Genomic DNA, 14,737 nt, shown 5'->3' with positions numbered 1-14,737 from the left:
AGTAAAAAAGGAATGAACCTGGCTCTAGATTAGGCACCGGCATCGGCACAGTGCTGGAAAGAGGACAAAGGGGCCTTTCACGACGTCCCAGACCAGGAGCAAGGTTTTTCATTTACAATGAGATAAAAGATAGCCAATGCTCCCACTTGCGTCAGTGTTGCTTTTATTTTTTTCTTAATCTAACCAAGAGGAAAAACTGAAAAAAATAAACAAAAACAATCCTTTTAACTTATCAGATTGTCTTCTATGAGCCATAATGAGCGTGTACATACTTTCCAATGTCGTTGGGCAACATCTGTAATGACACATCATTGAGGGCCAGGTGAGCGAGCGCTCGGAGTTGAGTGAAACCATCCGGCAATCTGAGGCAGAGAGAAAGAGGAAAATGGTGTCTGTTAGATTTTAATGGCAACAGCCAACTCACACACTGACTACTAGCCCTCCACATCTGTTAAAGAAATCAGGATCAAAGTTTCTGCCAGCTGTTCAATCACTTTTCCATAGTAGGAGCGGAGAGATATTGATGACAGGGGGTAAGAAGGTGATGAAGGTGAACGGGGCTATAATGGGAATTAACTGGTATCCTGGTTAAGCCAAGCGGTAGTAAGCACGCAAAACAATGATCAGCTCCAGACATGTGTTCATTTACTGTTCCTAATCCTTACTTAGCAGTGAAATGAGGGTCACACTCCACAAACTCGATATACTGTTTACATGAACACACGAACAACTACAATATTTAAAAGTTCAGTTCACTGCACACTTAGCAAAGTAATTAGAGCAAAGAAAATGACACTCGCGCTTCATTTCGTCTGTCAAAACAGTGTTGCCCCCACAACTCTGCTCTCGTTACTGTATCTGGGAATACCCCGTTCTTATATTTTCCCCACAATGATCATAAAAAATGATGGGCTGTTGAAATGCACTTACCTGGAGAGGGGGTTTCCACTGAAGTCTGCAATCTCCAAGGCCCTGCAAAACTTAATGCTCTCTGGGATCTCAGAAATATCTGCAGGAGAAAAAGAGAAGAAGGAGGAGGAGTCAGCGTTGTGGATGCACAGATGTGGATCGTGAAACGAGCTGATGCTATAGAGCGAATGATTTTAAAAAGTTCCTCATAACCACAACCAGATGCCAAAGAGCAGAGAAGTCAGAGAAAAGAAAATGAGAGAAAAATGAGACGTTTTTTTTTTTTTTGCAGAGGTCAAAGTGTAGCAGTACATCTTGATTTTCTCAGGGATGCACTGATTGTGAAGATCTAGGCCAATAGTGGTGATTAAAGACATATGTACATATGTGTTTCAGCTAATTCACGTGATTTTTGTTCTTATTAATGACCATTTAGAGTCAGGAACCAAATAATTATTCATTATGAAATAATATCTATCCTTTTTCAAAATCTTGCAGCTCTTCATCGCATGAGCTTTGAAAATTTAGTACAAAATTAATTTAACCAGCTCATTCAACAGGGCTGATATCAGTGCCAGTTCTAATAGTGTGGTATAATTTTAATATTTACATTAGCATTTTGTTTTCATGTTCCTTTTTTCAATTCAATTTAGTTTCATTAGGTTTCAAAACTACATTTGCTTGTTTCAGTTTTTAGTCATGTTTTATTGCTTAATATTTAGCCTTTATTCTTTTATTAAAGTTTTTATGATTTTGATATAATAAGCACTTGTCAAAGGAAACACCTTTTCAAAGCAAGTGACTTATGTTTACACAGAGATCTCAGTCTCAAGAAAATCACAAACACTTCTTATGGTGGCAAAAATAACCAAATGAACATAAATTAAAACTAAGGTGAGCACACAATACCATATCAGTTATGGTTCAGTCACACTAAAAGACCTCTTTGTGGCTAGGGTAAAAATCTGTGGTTGTCCAAAGACTGCATTTAACGTTTGAGATTGTGTCTAAGGAGTTGCGGTGACCAACTGGTTGCCCACAGGTTGAGTGTGCGACACCCACGAGCAGATTCTGGGCGAACACTTTTGATACACAGGTGTTTGCGATCGTCTTCAGACTAACTGCAATCACTCATAGATTGCTGAGGGTTTGCAAATGATTTTTGTCTAATTCATAAACGCAGACAGGTCAGCAGCGTGGTGTAATCAATCCGAGCCAGTCTCCGCCAATCAGTGCAACTTGTCTGGGACATCTCTGTGTGATTGAGACTTTGGTCAGCTGATTGAAACTGGTGTATTCTTATTATATTCCTATATAAAAACAAGACTGCCGGGTGCCTTTTTTGAATTAGTTTCAAACCTATGAGATTCTGGCAAGACTGTAAGACGTAACTATGAGTTTTTGTGTGTGCAGAGAGCAACAGATTTGCAGTTTTCACCAGTTTATTACACTTACTCGCCATATTGAACAATTTACATGTAACTGCCGAGTTGGTCCCATTTAATCGCAGACTGACTCTTTCTTTCATTTTATCTGTCCAAACACACCAGCTCTGAAGAAGGCAACTGACTGTGCATGGCCACATCAGTTACATTTGATACATACATCTGAATCTAACTGCATTACATTTCCTGAGTATAAAGACAGAGAGCATTGTGTAATACTATGAAAACCACACCCCCAACAAGGGAAAACAATCAACATGCAACTATGGGCTGAAACACTAACAAAACGCCTTAAGCTGACTGAAAACATTAAGTCAGAGGATTATTTTAGTAGCCTATGTTTAGTACAATACAGTCAGTGGAAAGCCACAAACTTTTTCCCCTGGGGTGTGGGTGGGTAGGTGGGACTTGATTGCAGCCCGTCTCTCTAGTAAAATTCATGGCTAAAGATAAAGAAGGAATTAAAGACAGACAAAATTATATAAAATAAAGTTGCAGCCAGATGGTGTGCACGCTTCTATTGCTGTATATAGACCTAAGGTATTATAGATCTAAGGGATTAGGCAAAAAATGAAAAAAATGAGTAAATAATAGTAGTTTTATGATTAAAACAATGCTTCTTCGTGTAAATACTATGTTCAACAGATGCCAAAAAGCATGACATGTTTCATACCAACACAGAGCATGTCCACCTTCGGAGTCGATGTGTGCAGCAAACTGGCTGTTCAGTTATGAGTCATCAAACAGACTCTTCACAGTTTAAATGTGAATGAAAGCGAGCCGTTCACCTGCTCCCATCCACCTGCTCCCATCCACCCGAGGTCTTACACAGCTGACCACCTCTGTCGATACCTGCAGCAAGACTCCATCAATAGTTGTTTTAAGTAGAGCTGGGCGATATGAGATTTTTTCATATCACGATATGTTTTTTTCATTTCAGGCGATAACGATATCTATCACGATATAAGCCAAATAACTATATTTGTAAGATTTAAATGTGCCGTTGCTCACAAGTAAAATGTGAAATAATCAGCAGCTTGTTTTTATTTAAATATTTATTTCCCATAATAAGTTCAACAGGGTAGATGTACTTAAGGAACATGAGACTTTTTCAGATAAATAAAGGCAAATATTGCAAACTACACACAAGGCAGCCGCTAAAGCGTTTAAGTTTCAAAATAGAACAAACGAAACAGACTAAATTGTCAATTCCACTTAGAAACAAAATATTAATTCTAAAAATAAATCTTAGTTTGTTTTACAGAAGAACAGACAAAACTGACTAACTTTTGTCAATATCAAATAAACTGAGAACTAAAAGGAAATTCTCAATCTCTCCTTGTTGTATAGCTGAGCTTTTCAAACAGTTTTAACAGTTACTTTAGTCTGACAAAAGCCGAATGACGAATTAGCGCTTCCAGTCAGAGACTGAGGCTACGTCCACACGTACACGGGTATTTTTGAAAACGGAGATTTTCCGTTTTCGTTTTAAAAAAATAATCCCGTCCACACATAAAGGCAGAAATGAAGGAAAACGCTGCTATGAACATGCCAAAGCAGCAGGTGGCGCTAGATTCCTAACCGTGCAGAAATGTTGGCCAATCAGAAGTCTAGAAGCCTCGGTGGGAAAAAGTAAACAAAGCTGGGGCATAGAAGCAGAACCGAGTCGTATGTGTGGAGGGACAGTAACTGTGTGTATATGTAAGCATTTAAACACTGCAGAGATTAGAATTAACAGTAACAGTCTTGTAGAAATTCATTTCACAGAAACAATGACGTGGCGCACAGTGTGACGCATGCACCAGTTTATTGTATTTCCAGACTTGCTTTCGGCACAATTTACAGTGCACGCTACTCTGTTTTTGTCAGACTTGAAATAGCCGAAATACCTTCAAACTACGGAACTTCTATGGCTCTTCCGTTTGACAATCTCTCCGGCACTGGAACCATCATCTGTTTTCTCTTCGGTCACGCTCGGTTGATTTTTCTAGTCGGCACACTCATTTCCTCCATTACGCGCTGGCTCCATTACCCGCTGGCTGCTTCCCAAACAAACACACGTGCGGCTTGGCACTTGTGCTGTACGTAACAAGTCACGCTACGTGACGCTGCGGCTGTGATTGGTTCGGCTCTGCGCTACTTAATTTGGATTGGCTGACCTTTTTTTTTTTTTTGAGGACAAGAGCGGCGAGGTCTATCGCGATAGCGTAATTTCTCTATCGAGTAAAAGTTATATCGCGATACATATCGTTATCGTTCTATCGCCCAGCTCTAGTTTTAAGGTTTCAGTTACTAAACCTTTTGCAGATTTGTTGTCGTAAGCTAAAATATAAGTCTACTAATAACTATGCTGTGATATTATAAACTAAGTTAGAAGTATATAATCATATTAATTTTGGGGCCAATGATTAAAACTTTACATGGGACGAGCAGAAAGTCTCATCTCCTGGACACTGTAGTTGCCTGGCACCCTGAGAGTACGTCACAGCCCTGCTGAAATTAGTCCTATCCAGAAGGCAGGTCAACGACGCCACCTTACCTTGATATTAAGAGGTAGCAAAATAGTTTGTACAGTGCCAAACAGCTTAAATGTTTACTTTACTCTTGGTTGCTTAGTCTAGTGCACATATAAAAAGGCAGGGGAGGAAATATGACCTAGTGGCATCATTGCAAAGTGTATTTTCACTACTGGATGCTGCAGGTGCACACTCAGAAATCCCTACAGAGCCAAGCAGCCAATCACATTTATCTGGCTCAGCACTGTCCTGCAGCAGGAGTGGGGAAGCAGACAGGCAGACAGATGGGAAAGGCCCTCACAGGCCACTGCACACTGCCTCCCCCAGCACTTGATGCAGTGTGTAGCAGGGCAGATGTCTCCTATCTAACACAGAGACCTTTCTGCCACTACCACGGCGTTTGTGTATGTGAAGTATTCAAGGACGTGGAAAGGGCAAGATATTTGTGCGCATTACAGCAGAAAATAATATCGCTGGGCAAACTCAGACGTGGGTTTCACCTTACCTTTCTGACCGAGGGCAGAATCAGCAGTTTGATTTGGATGGTTTTGTCATTTAGGCGTACATTTATAGATGGCTATCTGAATCTGGCACAGAGGGCTAGCTAATATTTAACTGATCTGACCATGCTCTCCTTACACTGGGGTGCAAAAATTTGTTTCCACTGCATGCTGCAGGTATTGCAGTGACAACGAAAGACTGCTGTCAACCTGAAGCAAACTTAAAGATGTAAAATGCAAATATAAAGATCATAGAAAACTACTCCAGCAATTAATCTGCATACAGGCAGGTTTCATTTCTAAAATCTTCATCATGGTGTTAAATAAAGTGATGGTTTATGGGAGAAGCTGAAGCTTCATGTCTAACCTTGTGGAACAGGTGATTTGATAAAGTGCTACTACTGGCTTTTTACCCTCACTGGTTTTATTATGATTATTATGATTAGAGTAACAAGGGCTGCTGTTGTGAAGTCTAGAAAAGTGTTTTCTTTGACTTCACCTGGGTTCGCCGTCTCAGGCACAGAGGCAGCTCCTCACAGCTCATTGTGTGTGTCAGAGAAACGAGGCTTCGGCACGAGGCTGGACCGCTGATATGAAAAATAGATGTTTCTGGGCTTTAACCTTGTATTCTTTTTATTTCTACACATACTTGTGGTACGTTTTACCGTAGTCATGCATCGATTTTTAGTCACCGTTGCGAATGAAGCACTTGTGCTGTCTGGCCATGAACAGCGTTGGCTTCATGTTGTCTTTCAACCCCAATAAGACTAACCGCTTTATTTCACTAATCTCATACACCCTGACCCCAATTTTATAAAATAGAGCTTAACTTAACTGAAGCCAATGTGACCCCTGCATCAGTACTTTCTGCATGTATAAAGAGCACACATCGTGTCATACTCTGGAAGCTACATTCAGTGACGGGTAAAAACTGTCAGTCCCATTGATATGAAGATGAGTTTAGTTGTTTAAAACCATCAGATTTGGACCTTTTAAGTCAAAGTCACTTCATTTAATGTGAAAATAAGTGGGTGGCAGCATAAAAAGATAAATGTTTGTTAGAGAGGGGTTTCACGGGTGAACACAACTGTCACTGGTGGAAACTTCATTACAAAGTTGGCCAATGAACTTGCCCAATATGCAGTTCTTACTGGTCCTGGGCGATCAAGACACTGGTTATGTCCTCCTGAGTCCTTTTACTTCATAATGTTTTCTATACTTTGCTAAACAGTGGTGACTTTATTGTTTTATGCTGTAAACTAAAGTCACTATCCCCATATGAGGACATACTTTTAAAAAAAATGTGTCAAAGGGTGGTTTTATGAGAGTTATGACAGATGGTTCGCAGTGAGCTTGTACCGTTCCTGGAGATGTCCAGTTCCACCAGTTGCATGAAGTTAGCCACCTCAGGCGGGAGTCTCTGGATCTCATTGTCGCTCAGGCCGAGTTTCCGGAGGTTCAGTAGTCTGAAGAAAGGCTGTAAACACACATTAAACAACATTAGTCAGAATAACTCTTTCAATCAGGCTCAATGCACAAGCAGCAGGATGATAGCATTTGAGAATTAATGATCAAAAAAATCTCATGATTTAAGTCCCTGGATTAACTGATGTACTAGTTGTTTCAGCTTTATTAATGTTCCTTTTTAGACCAGGAGTAGTAAGAGCAATGCGATCTCACATAAAATTAAGAGCTGATGATGGTCCACATGCAGCCTCAGGCATATCCACAATTTAGTTATGATTACAGGGCGCAATTAATGATTCCTTTCCTTATTGATTAATTCTACTGATTATATCAACAGCAAACTTGAAACAAGGTCAAAGGTCTGGCAGCAATCCCAAAAATAATACTGCCTCTCTTCAAGGAAGTGTTAACCTTCCCTGAAGGACGGTAATAAAAATATTTTCCAACCAGTTTTTGTTATTATTATCAAATTACAGGAAAATGCAGAAACTTCTGTAAAATAAGGTAACACAGACTCTTTAATTTAACTATACCCCCACAACGGCACATTATGAGAAAGGAAAAACCGTGTGTGGTGATACAAAACAAAAGATAAGCAGATTAGTGTTTTTGTGACACAAAAATTGACACACAAGATAAGTAAATGACTCCAACAAACACCTAATAGATAAATTAGTTCATTGTTTTGGTCAAAAGTCCTACAAACGATTTCAGTTGTGTTTCTCAAGTGTTGTTGACATTCCTCTCTGCCCAACCATAAATTCAACATGAAACATCCTTTATGTGCAAAAGAGGGCAGCATCTAAACAACTGGTTTAAAAAAGGGGGGGGGGGGGATTAAAATCCATCCTTATATTCTCCCAAAAAAAAAAAAAAAAAATCCTCCACACCATGGCAACGGCAGCCAAACAAAGTGGCTTTCGTTCGCAGAGCTGGGAAGAGTGCTGCGGCTGTGGCCGTGCCAAGTGCTTTCACAAGAGCCCGGTTGTTGGAGAGGCGAGCGTTCAGAAACATTCCTCCGCCAGCCGCACTGTGTGCGTGTCATCTGCTGCTCAGATGGACAGACAAGACAAGCTGGCGAGGAGCAGCAAGAGTAACAGGACAGAACTATGCAGTTATTAACCCCTCAATGAGACCCGGATTGTACTGCCCACAGAGGATCCACTGTCCACCCTGTCAACAGTCCCATCAACTGCTCGGACAGGGAGGAACAGCCTTCAGGAACTTGCAGACTAAAGCATTCTGGAAAAGGAATTTGTATAAAGTTATTCTTCGGGTTGTTTTTCTGAACATAGAGTGCCCTCACGTCCGCAAGCTTGGAGCCTCGACCTTAATTCAAATTAAACCTCAAGCCATCAGCAGCATCTTCTGCTGAAAACAACTTTTGTGTTTCAATCACCAATGATTCGTTTACTAAACTGAAAAATCCAAACAATTTCTAAGCTCTTCCTCCTCCACTGTGGATTAAAGATTTTAAAAAACCTGCTTACGCTACAGCTTCCGAACCGTTGCATAAATATGAAATAAATCAGATAGCGCCAAATCTTCTTTCATGTGTATTATGAGGATTTTGTCTGACATAAGGGTAAAAACAAACATCCCGAGAGAAAGCTCTGTGTTTAAGCTTGTGTTCAGCTCCACTGGTTTCCTCAATGACAGACATTTCCTGATAACTAGCGATGCGTTTCGTTTGGCAGGGGTTAAAAGGCATTTATACCCCAAAAATTTGGCTCGTCTTTTGCTGGCAGCGCAATGACGGGCTCGCCGGTACTTTCCAAAATTCTGATTGGAAGTTCCCCACCTGATGGCGAGTGAAATGGGAGGAGAACATAAACAGAGAAAATAAACAGAGAGTGGGCGTTGGCTCATTGAGGAGCAGGTGAGAGGGATCAAATGGCAGAAACGAGAAACAGGAGCTGAGAGGTGATCATGTGAACAGGTAACCATGTGCAGGAGCCAGGTGGGAACCAGCCTCTGGGAGGGGAGGAGGAAACCTTACTGGGCAGAACAGGAAAAACTTAAAGATGAAAAACCCCTCAGGGTGGTGTTAGAACCCCCACACTTGAACCAGAGTTTTTAAGCTCCTGGAGGGAGACGACACTACGACTACTGGTTACAGGGAGCTTTTTTCTGCACACTTGTTACCCAGAATTTGATCAATAAGGAGAGCGTAAGTGCCAACACTCCAACGCCCTCCTGTTTTGCCATTACTCCCAGCAAACTCCTGGAATTTGCATTGGTCTCAGTGTTTATTTTGAATAATTGGAACACACGCATCAACAGGTCTCGTGCATTTACCTCACATTACCTAAGTTACCAGATGAATCCAGTCTACATACACAGTCCATACCCTCCGTGCAATATTACCCCATCTGTCACTGCAACCACATCAGGGTGAATAACTAAATAAAATGTTGTAAACAAAAACAAGAACAAGAACAACAATAAAATCTGCTCTTGAATGCATCTAATTTCAGAACGGCTAATAAATGTCAGCTCCTTCAATGAGACCCGGGTCTGATGTCTTTGACGCTTCCACCATGACTGATCTATTTTCAAATCAAACACTGGAAAACAAGCAGTGTCATACTGGTCAATGGGTCATCAGGAATTACAAGTTGTGTACCCACACTGTTGTCTCTTCAGCGCAGCGTGGCAGTCTGTTCAGTCACTTCAGTGGGATTTGCAGGACTGCAAATATGTACGTGACGGTAACTATTTCTGGAGCGAGATGACACACTGGTGACAACGAGACCAGTGTGATGCTTTTCTTTTACAACTTTGCAACCAGAGTGTTTTAATGAGGCTCCGACAAGAGCTGTTTGTACAAGGAAGAGAGCGAAGCTGTGAACAGGAGGATGTTTTACTGCATAGCAGCAGGGAGTGAAGGGGGCAGACCACAGGCGTCAGCAGAGGGCAGTGTGGCAGTGCGGGGTGTCAGAACACTTATAGTAATATGCAGCATATCAGTCAATGCAGCCCACTTTCAAGTTTCACTTGTGCCTACAGAAAAACATTCAAACTAGAAACAGTAGCCAAGCCCTAGAAACGCAGACGGTTAAATATTTGTTTGATCAGGACGTCTCGTTCAGCAGACGGGCCAGTTTTTATTGGAGGCACGATGCCACAAACACAAAATAGAAGGTAACTGAAACAGGAACAGAAGGTAAGCTACACATGCTGGACTTCATCAGTTATGAAACAAACACATGGATGTGTTTAGGTTTAATTGACTTTGGATCAGCCTTAAAAAAATAAAAAATAAAACCTCTTGCCTCCCCCTTCACCTAAAACCTGAAGGCGAGGTTCCTCTCTGTCATGGTTTGTTTTGTTTTTCCCTTTTGTGGGTTTTATGCTTTGCATTTATATTTTTGCACCAACTTTGCACGTTTGGTCAGTGACCCAACTGCATGCAAGTTAGTTATGAGAATTGACACAGCTGCACAGATGCAGTTGGATTCTGGTAAGATTTCACTAGTGGGAGGACTGGGTCTGTTTAACTTGGGTGAAATGTTTTGTGTGCAGTGTGTACTTATTCAGGAAATTCCTCATTGTATAGAGTAAAATCAAGCCCGATCACCCTGCCTGCTATAGAGAGCGATGCATCTAACAAAAACAAACACTAAGCTAAAGGCATGCTACCTTTAAGTGCATGGAAACTCCCTAGATGCTTCGTCCTGTTTAGGCTGCATTGCACTCAGACGAGGGCTATGTGCCTCAGGATGTGTTTGCACGCATGCTTGTTCATCACAGTCATCATTTAGGCATACCAAAGGAGATCCTGCTTTGTAGGTCTTTAACTCAGAGCACATGAGTATGCAGAGTATTATAGTCTTCAACACCGGTGTTGTTCGCACGGACTCTACATGGGCGAGTCACCCAGGATTATTTGGCAACTAATTTTAGCATTTTTAAATTTCACTTCTTTTTAAAGTTTTTAAAAGTTCAGTCCCAGCAAGTCAGTGCCCTGGTGGTCTTCTCTATCATTCAGCTGCTTCAGTGTCTTGTCCCAAACTGCACTCCACCATACTGCACTGCAAATGGCAACGATAGTCATTGTCCTCATCTGGAGGGCCACTCCAGCTACTGTCCAGGATGGTGGAGCTAATTAGTTTGATCCTTTATTTGTTCAGTCACAAAGTACTTGGCAAATAACTTCTTTGCAGGGGAAAAATAATTACATAATTTATTTAAGAAGGAATAGCCCCATTGCCACAGTGCCCTAAATCCACTGAAACACCTCACACTCCCAAGTTAAAGTCCTCTGCTTAACCCACGCACCACTGCACAGACTCTGTCTACACAGCTATGATGCGATCTGAGGAAACACCTGCAATTGGTGAAGTCTCCCATTCCAAGCTATATTTTCTAAATCCTGAGAGTCCAGGAGTCCACTTCACTCTCAGATCACTCCAATTACAACATGCTTAAAGGTTATTATGAATTTCTTTTGTCTAATACTGTCAAAAATGTGTTGCATATTCCAGCTTCAGAACTCCGGCTACAGTAGTAAGACTGTCTGGGCATTAAGGCAGCAGCCATGTGCACTGAAGAAGTCTTAAATCTACATGTATTTCTACATACACTGGAAATACATGTCAACCTCACTTAACTCCAATTAAAATGTGGCTACTTATACCATGAGGAAATCTGGGTGGACTGTACGTGCTTTGTATTAGTGACGTTCGACCGTTAGACCAGGCCTGATGTTTACAGAGGCTGCAGTGTTCCAATCAAGTGATTCCAGTTAGCTTTTAGTTTCCCTCCAATCCTGCCATCTGACTAGAGACGGAGCAAGCCAATCTACAAGCACGCACACAAAAACTTAATTCAACCTTCTTCTTCTTTTTTTTTTTTTTTTAAACAAAGGGTATTTGCACTGGATCAGGGAGAAACTTCAATCTAAAAAAAATGTCGGTTTGTTGACTAAAAGCTACTTTTTAAAAACATATTTCAAGAAATTAATTGTAATTCAGACTGAAGAAAAGTTAAGTAACAATCCAAGTCTTCAAAGCTGTGCTGAGGTCATTAAATTGGCTTCCAATTAGTTTTTGACTTAGTTCAAAACTTTATTATCAGTTTTTTAGGCTCTGCGTGGTTGAGGACGTCAATATGTTCTTAAGCTATGAAGCAACTCGACCCATCAGCAACTCGACCCATCAGATTATCTGAACCCGGCCGCCTGGTTTTGAGCCCCTTTTTAATCTTCTGAATCCTGTTAAACTTATAACATTATGACTATTTAATTCAAAAATAAAAGCATACTTGTTTAGTCTTTCTGTAGCCAAGTTGCTGGTCTTAAGTAATCATTTTAATGTTTGCTTTTAATAACTCTCTTACTGAGTCTCTGTTTCTTTAATGGATTTAACTTTTACTTTCATTATTTTTACTACACTATTGTTCCTTTTGTGTTGTTTTTTTTCCATCAGTATGAAGCATTTTGCAAAAGTACTATACAGTGTAATGCTAAAGCTTTGTGGTAGCTCATTGTGCTTGATATACGAATAAACTTTTTCTGGCTTAGTTCTAACTAAAACAAAAACTATGCAACTGAACCCACTGGTTCAGGTCTTAGCTTGCTTTAAAAAAGCACTTAATCAATGGATGCACATATGAAATCAACCCAAGTGTGCCAGAAAGAGGGAAATTACATACGGTCATTAAAATTCTCTTTAATGCACAACTGAAATTCCTATCCAAACATTCCTGGGCCCCTTAATCTCATGCCAAATCTGCCCTGTCAGCCTAGTCCTTATGTCCCCACTCTTCCAAACAGCCATTCCCTCTCAACACACAAACATACACACACACAATCGGGTGAGGGGCTCAAAGAGAAGGGAGGGGAAAGCCCATGCTTTTGTGCTTTCCTGAACTCTTTCAGTGTCCGGGGAAATAAAAAGCTGAGAGGATCTGGTTGACTGAGTAACTTGGTCGGTCACCCGAGAGAGGCTCATTACTGGACGCTTGTCTCTACAGACAGCGGTGGCCATTGTTGTGGTATAAACTCAGTCAGTACATGAGTGGCTACAGACAGAAGGCCGCTCCCTAGCTCTCGTCCTCCTCGTATGTGTAGAGCTATATGAAGCTAAAAGCACCAACACCAGCAGGATTTCAATCTCGGTCATTTCAAGGCCAGTGCTAATGGAGCACATGGAGCAATGTTTGGGCTACTCTGCAGGAGAAGGGGGAGGCGAGGCTTTGGCCAAAACTTCTACACATGAATGATGCCCTAACTGGTCTTTCTTCCCTCCGCCTTCCCACTGTTCCACCTCTCTGGGTTCCCTCCATTTTCCTTGGCAGAGGGACAAAGGCCAAACAGCCAGTCCCACACAGGGCTGTCAGTCACAGTCCAGCTCTAGCTGCTCTCCCCTCTTCCTCCGACCCAGCCTGGGGATTCCTTCATTGTCCGAGAGGGCACCACAGAGAAGAAGAGGAGGGGGTGAAGACTTTAAAGGAGAAAGTGCTGAAAGATAACAAAAGAAAGGAATGACTAAGAAGGATAGAGAAGGCGTGTGGGGAGAACAGCACAAGGAGAAAAGGAAGATTGTGTGCAAAGTGGAGAGGAGAGAGCCGAGAGAAAGGGGGTGACGGTGGATTATTAATGAAGAATGGAGGGTAAACAATAGAGCCCCACAGTGCTCCGGACAGCCTGCACAACTAAGTGGGACAAAGACTTCAGCTACTGACCAAAAACATAATTCCAACGAACTACAGACACGCATCCTTTATCTCACAAATGAGTAATGGTATTTATTATGCAGTTTAGACTAGTCCACTCCGGTCTAAACACAGTGTGGAGTTTAATGCTCCCAGTGGCCTCACCAGAAAACCCACACACGCATCAGCCAACAATACAACCATCCACCTACTCACAACTATAAACTATCATTCCACTTCCTCTGCTCTCACCCGCCATCTCCCACTTTGCGTGTCTGCGTGTGTGAGAGACTGAAGCAAAATACACAAACACACCAGCACTACGCTGCAAATTTCATCTATGAATGGTCATGTGCATTTCATTTAAGACGGTACATCTAATTCTATTAACTCTCACAGAATCTGCAGGAAGCACAGAGAAAAGCAGGCGCATGTATACATACGCCTTTGTTTGGCGTAATTTTAAAAACGGTCCACATATGCGCCTGAGTGTTTGTGCTCCACTTAAGTGGTACTTTGAGCCATGACTACCCTTATCCGGTTCCAGCAGCTCCCCCGGGAGGGCTGAAAAGGCCACACAGATAGAAGGGCGTGGTGACGGTGGTGTGGCTGACAGCATGACTGCCATCTACAGCGCTTACACCTGTCTAAGTGACTTTGATCAGTGTGGAGCGCAAACACAACTGAAAGCCAGGGCAAGACATACCTGAGCCTGTCGCCACTTACCAGCAGCTCTGCGTTAGTCATAAATAAACAGGTAAAAATTCCTCTCAATAAAAACTGCTTGGTCAATATAGTGACGGTATCTGGGATGTCCTGGATCAAATATACAAATAAGGCCAATAAATTTTTTCTTATTCGCATCAATGTTCATTCTTTTTTCTGTGCTGGGCCCATTAAAGCTGTTTAAACATTGCTGTAATCTGTATTTCATAATCTCTTATTTGTCTTGCATCTTATTTATGTGCTGTTGATTACTAACATGGAACAAACCTAGATTTACCCCCCCGCCCCTGTTTAATACAAAGGCCTGTAAAGCTGTGTAAAGGTCTCCATAGTCACTGTGGACTACCAACCATGCTGGGTGCTTAAGCCGTTTTCACACATCAACCCCAGATAATGCCATAATAATGAGATTGGGACATGGTTGCTCTTTCAGCAGAAGAAAGTTTGCCTCAGATGTGTTCTCCTTAGTGGAAACGCTCCTTTTGATTTAGAGGAGGGCGCTGCCTGGACAGAACAA

The 14,737-nt window shown here is 41.6% G+C and overlaps 1 protein-coding gene across 14 annotated transcripts in view; it reads right to left on the bottom strand.

Moving 5' to 3' along the window:
- Positions 1 to 14,737, bottom strand: part of scrib (scribble planar cell polarity protein) — a 79,044-nt gene that overhangs the window by 40,534 nt on the left and 23,773 nt on the right. For all 14 annotated transcript variants that reach the window (XM_085419021.1, XM_085419007.1, XM_085419013.1 and 11 more), the window contains exons 2-4: positions 6,730 to 6,847; positions 931 to 1,009; positions 273 to 362 (exon numbers count right to left, since the gene is read on the bottom strand). In XM_085419021.1, coding sequence (XP_085275147.1) covers positions 273 to 362; positions 931 to 1,009; positions 6,730 to 6,847 — 287 coding nt within the window. The remainder of the gene's footprint in view (positions 1 to 272; positions 363 to 930; positions 1,010 to 6,729; positions 6,848 to 14,737) is intronic.

Source organism: Rhamphochromis longiceps, linkage group LG9 (genome assembly GCF_057381845.1).
Source record: "Rhamphochromis longiceps isolate RC_006_pf linkage group LG9, R_longiceps_female_GT1.1, whole genome shotgun sequence".
NCBI classification, from domain to species: Eukaryota; Metazoa; Chordata; class Actinopteri; order Cichliformes; family Cichlidae; genus Rhamphochromis; species Rhamphochromis longiceps.
The sequence above is the reverse complement of the archived record's forward strand: the minus strand, read 5'-3'. Positions and strand labels throughout refer to the sequence as shown.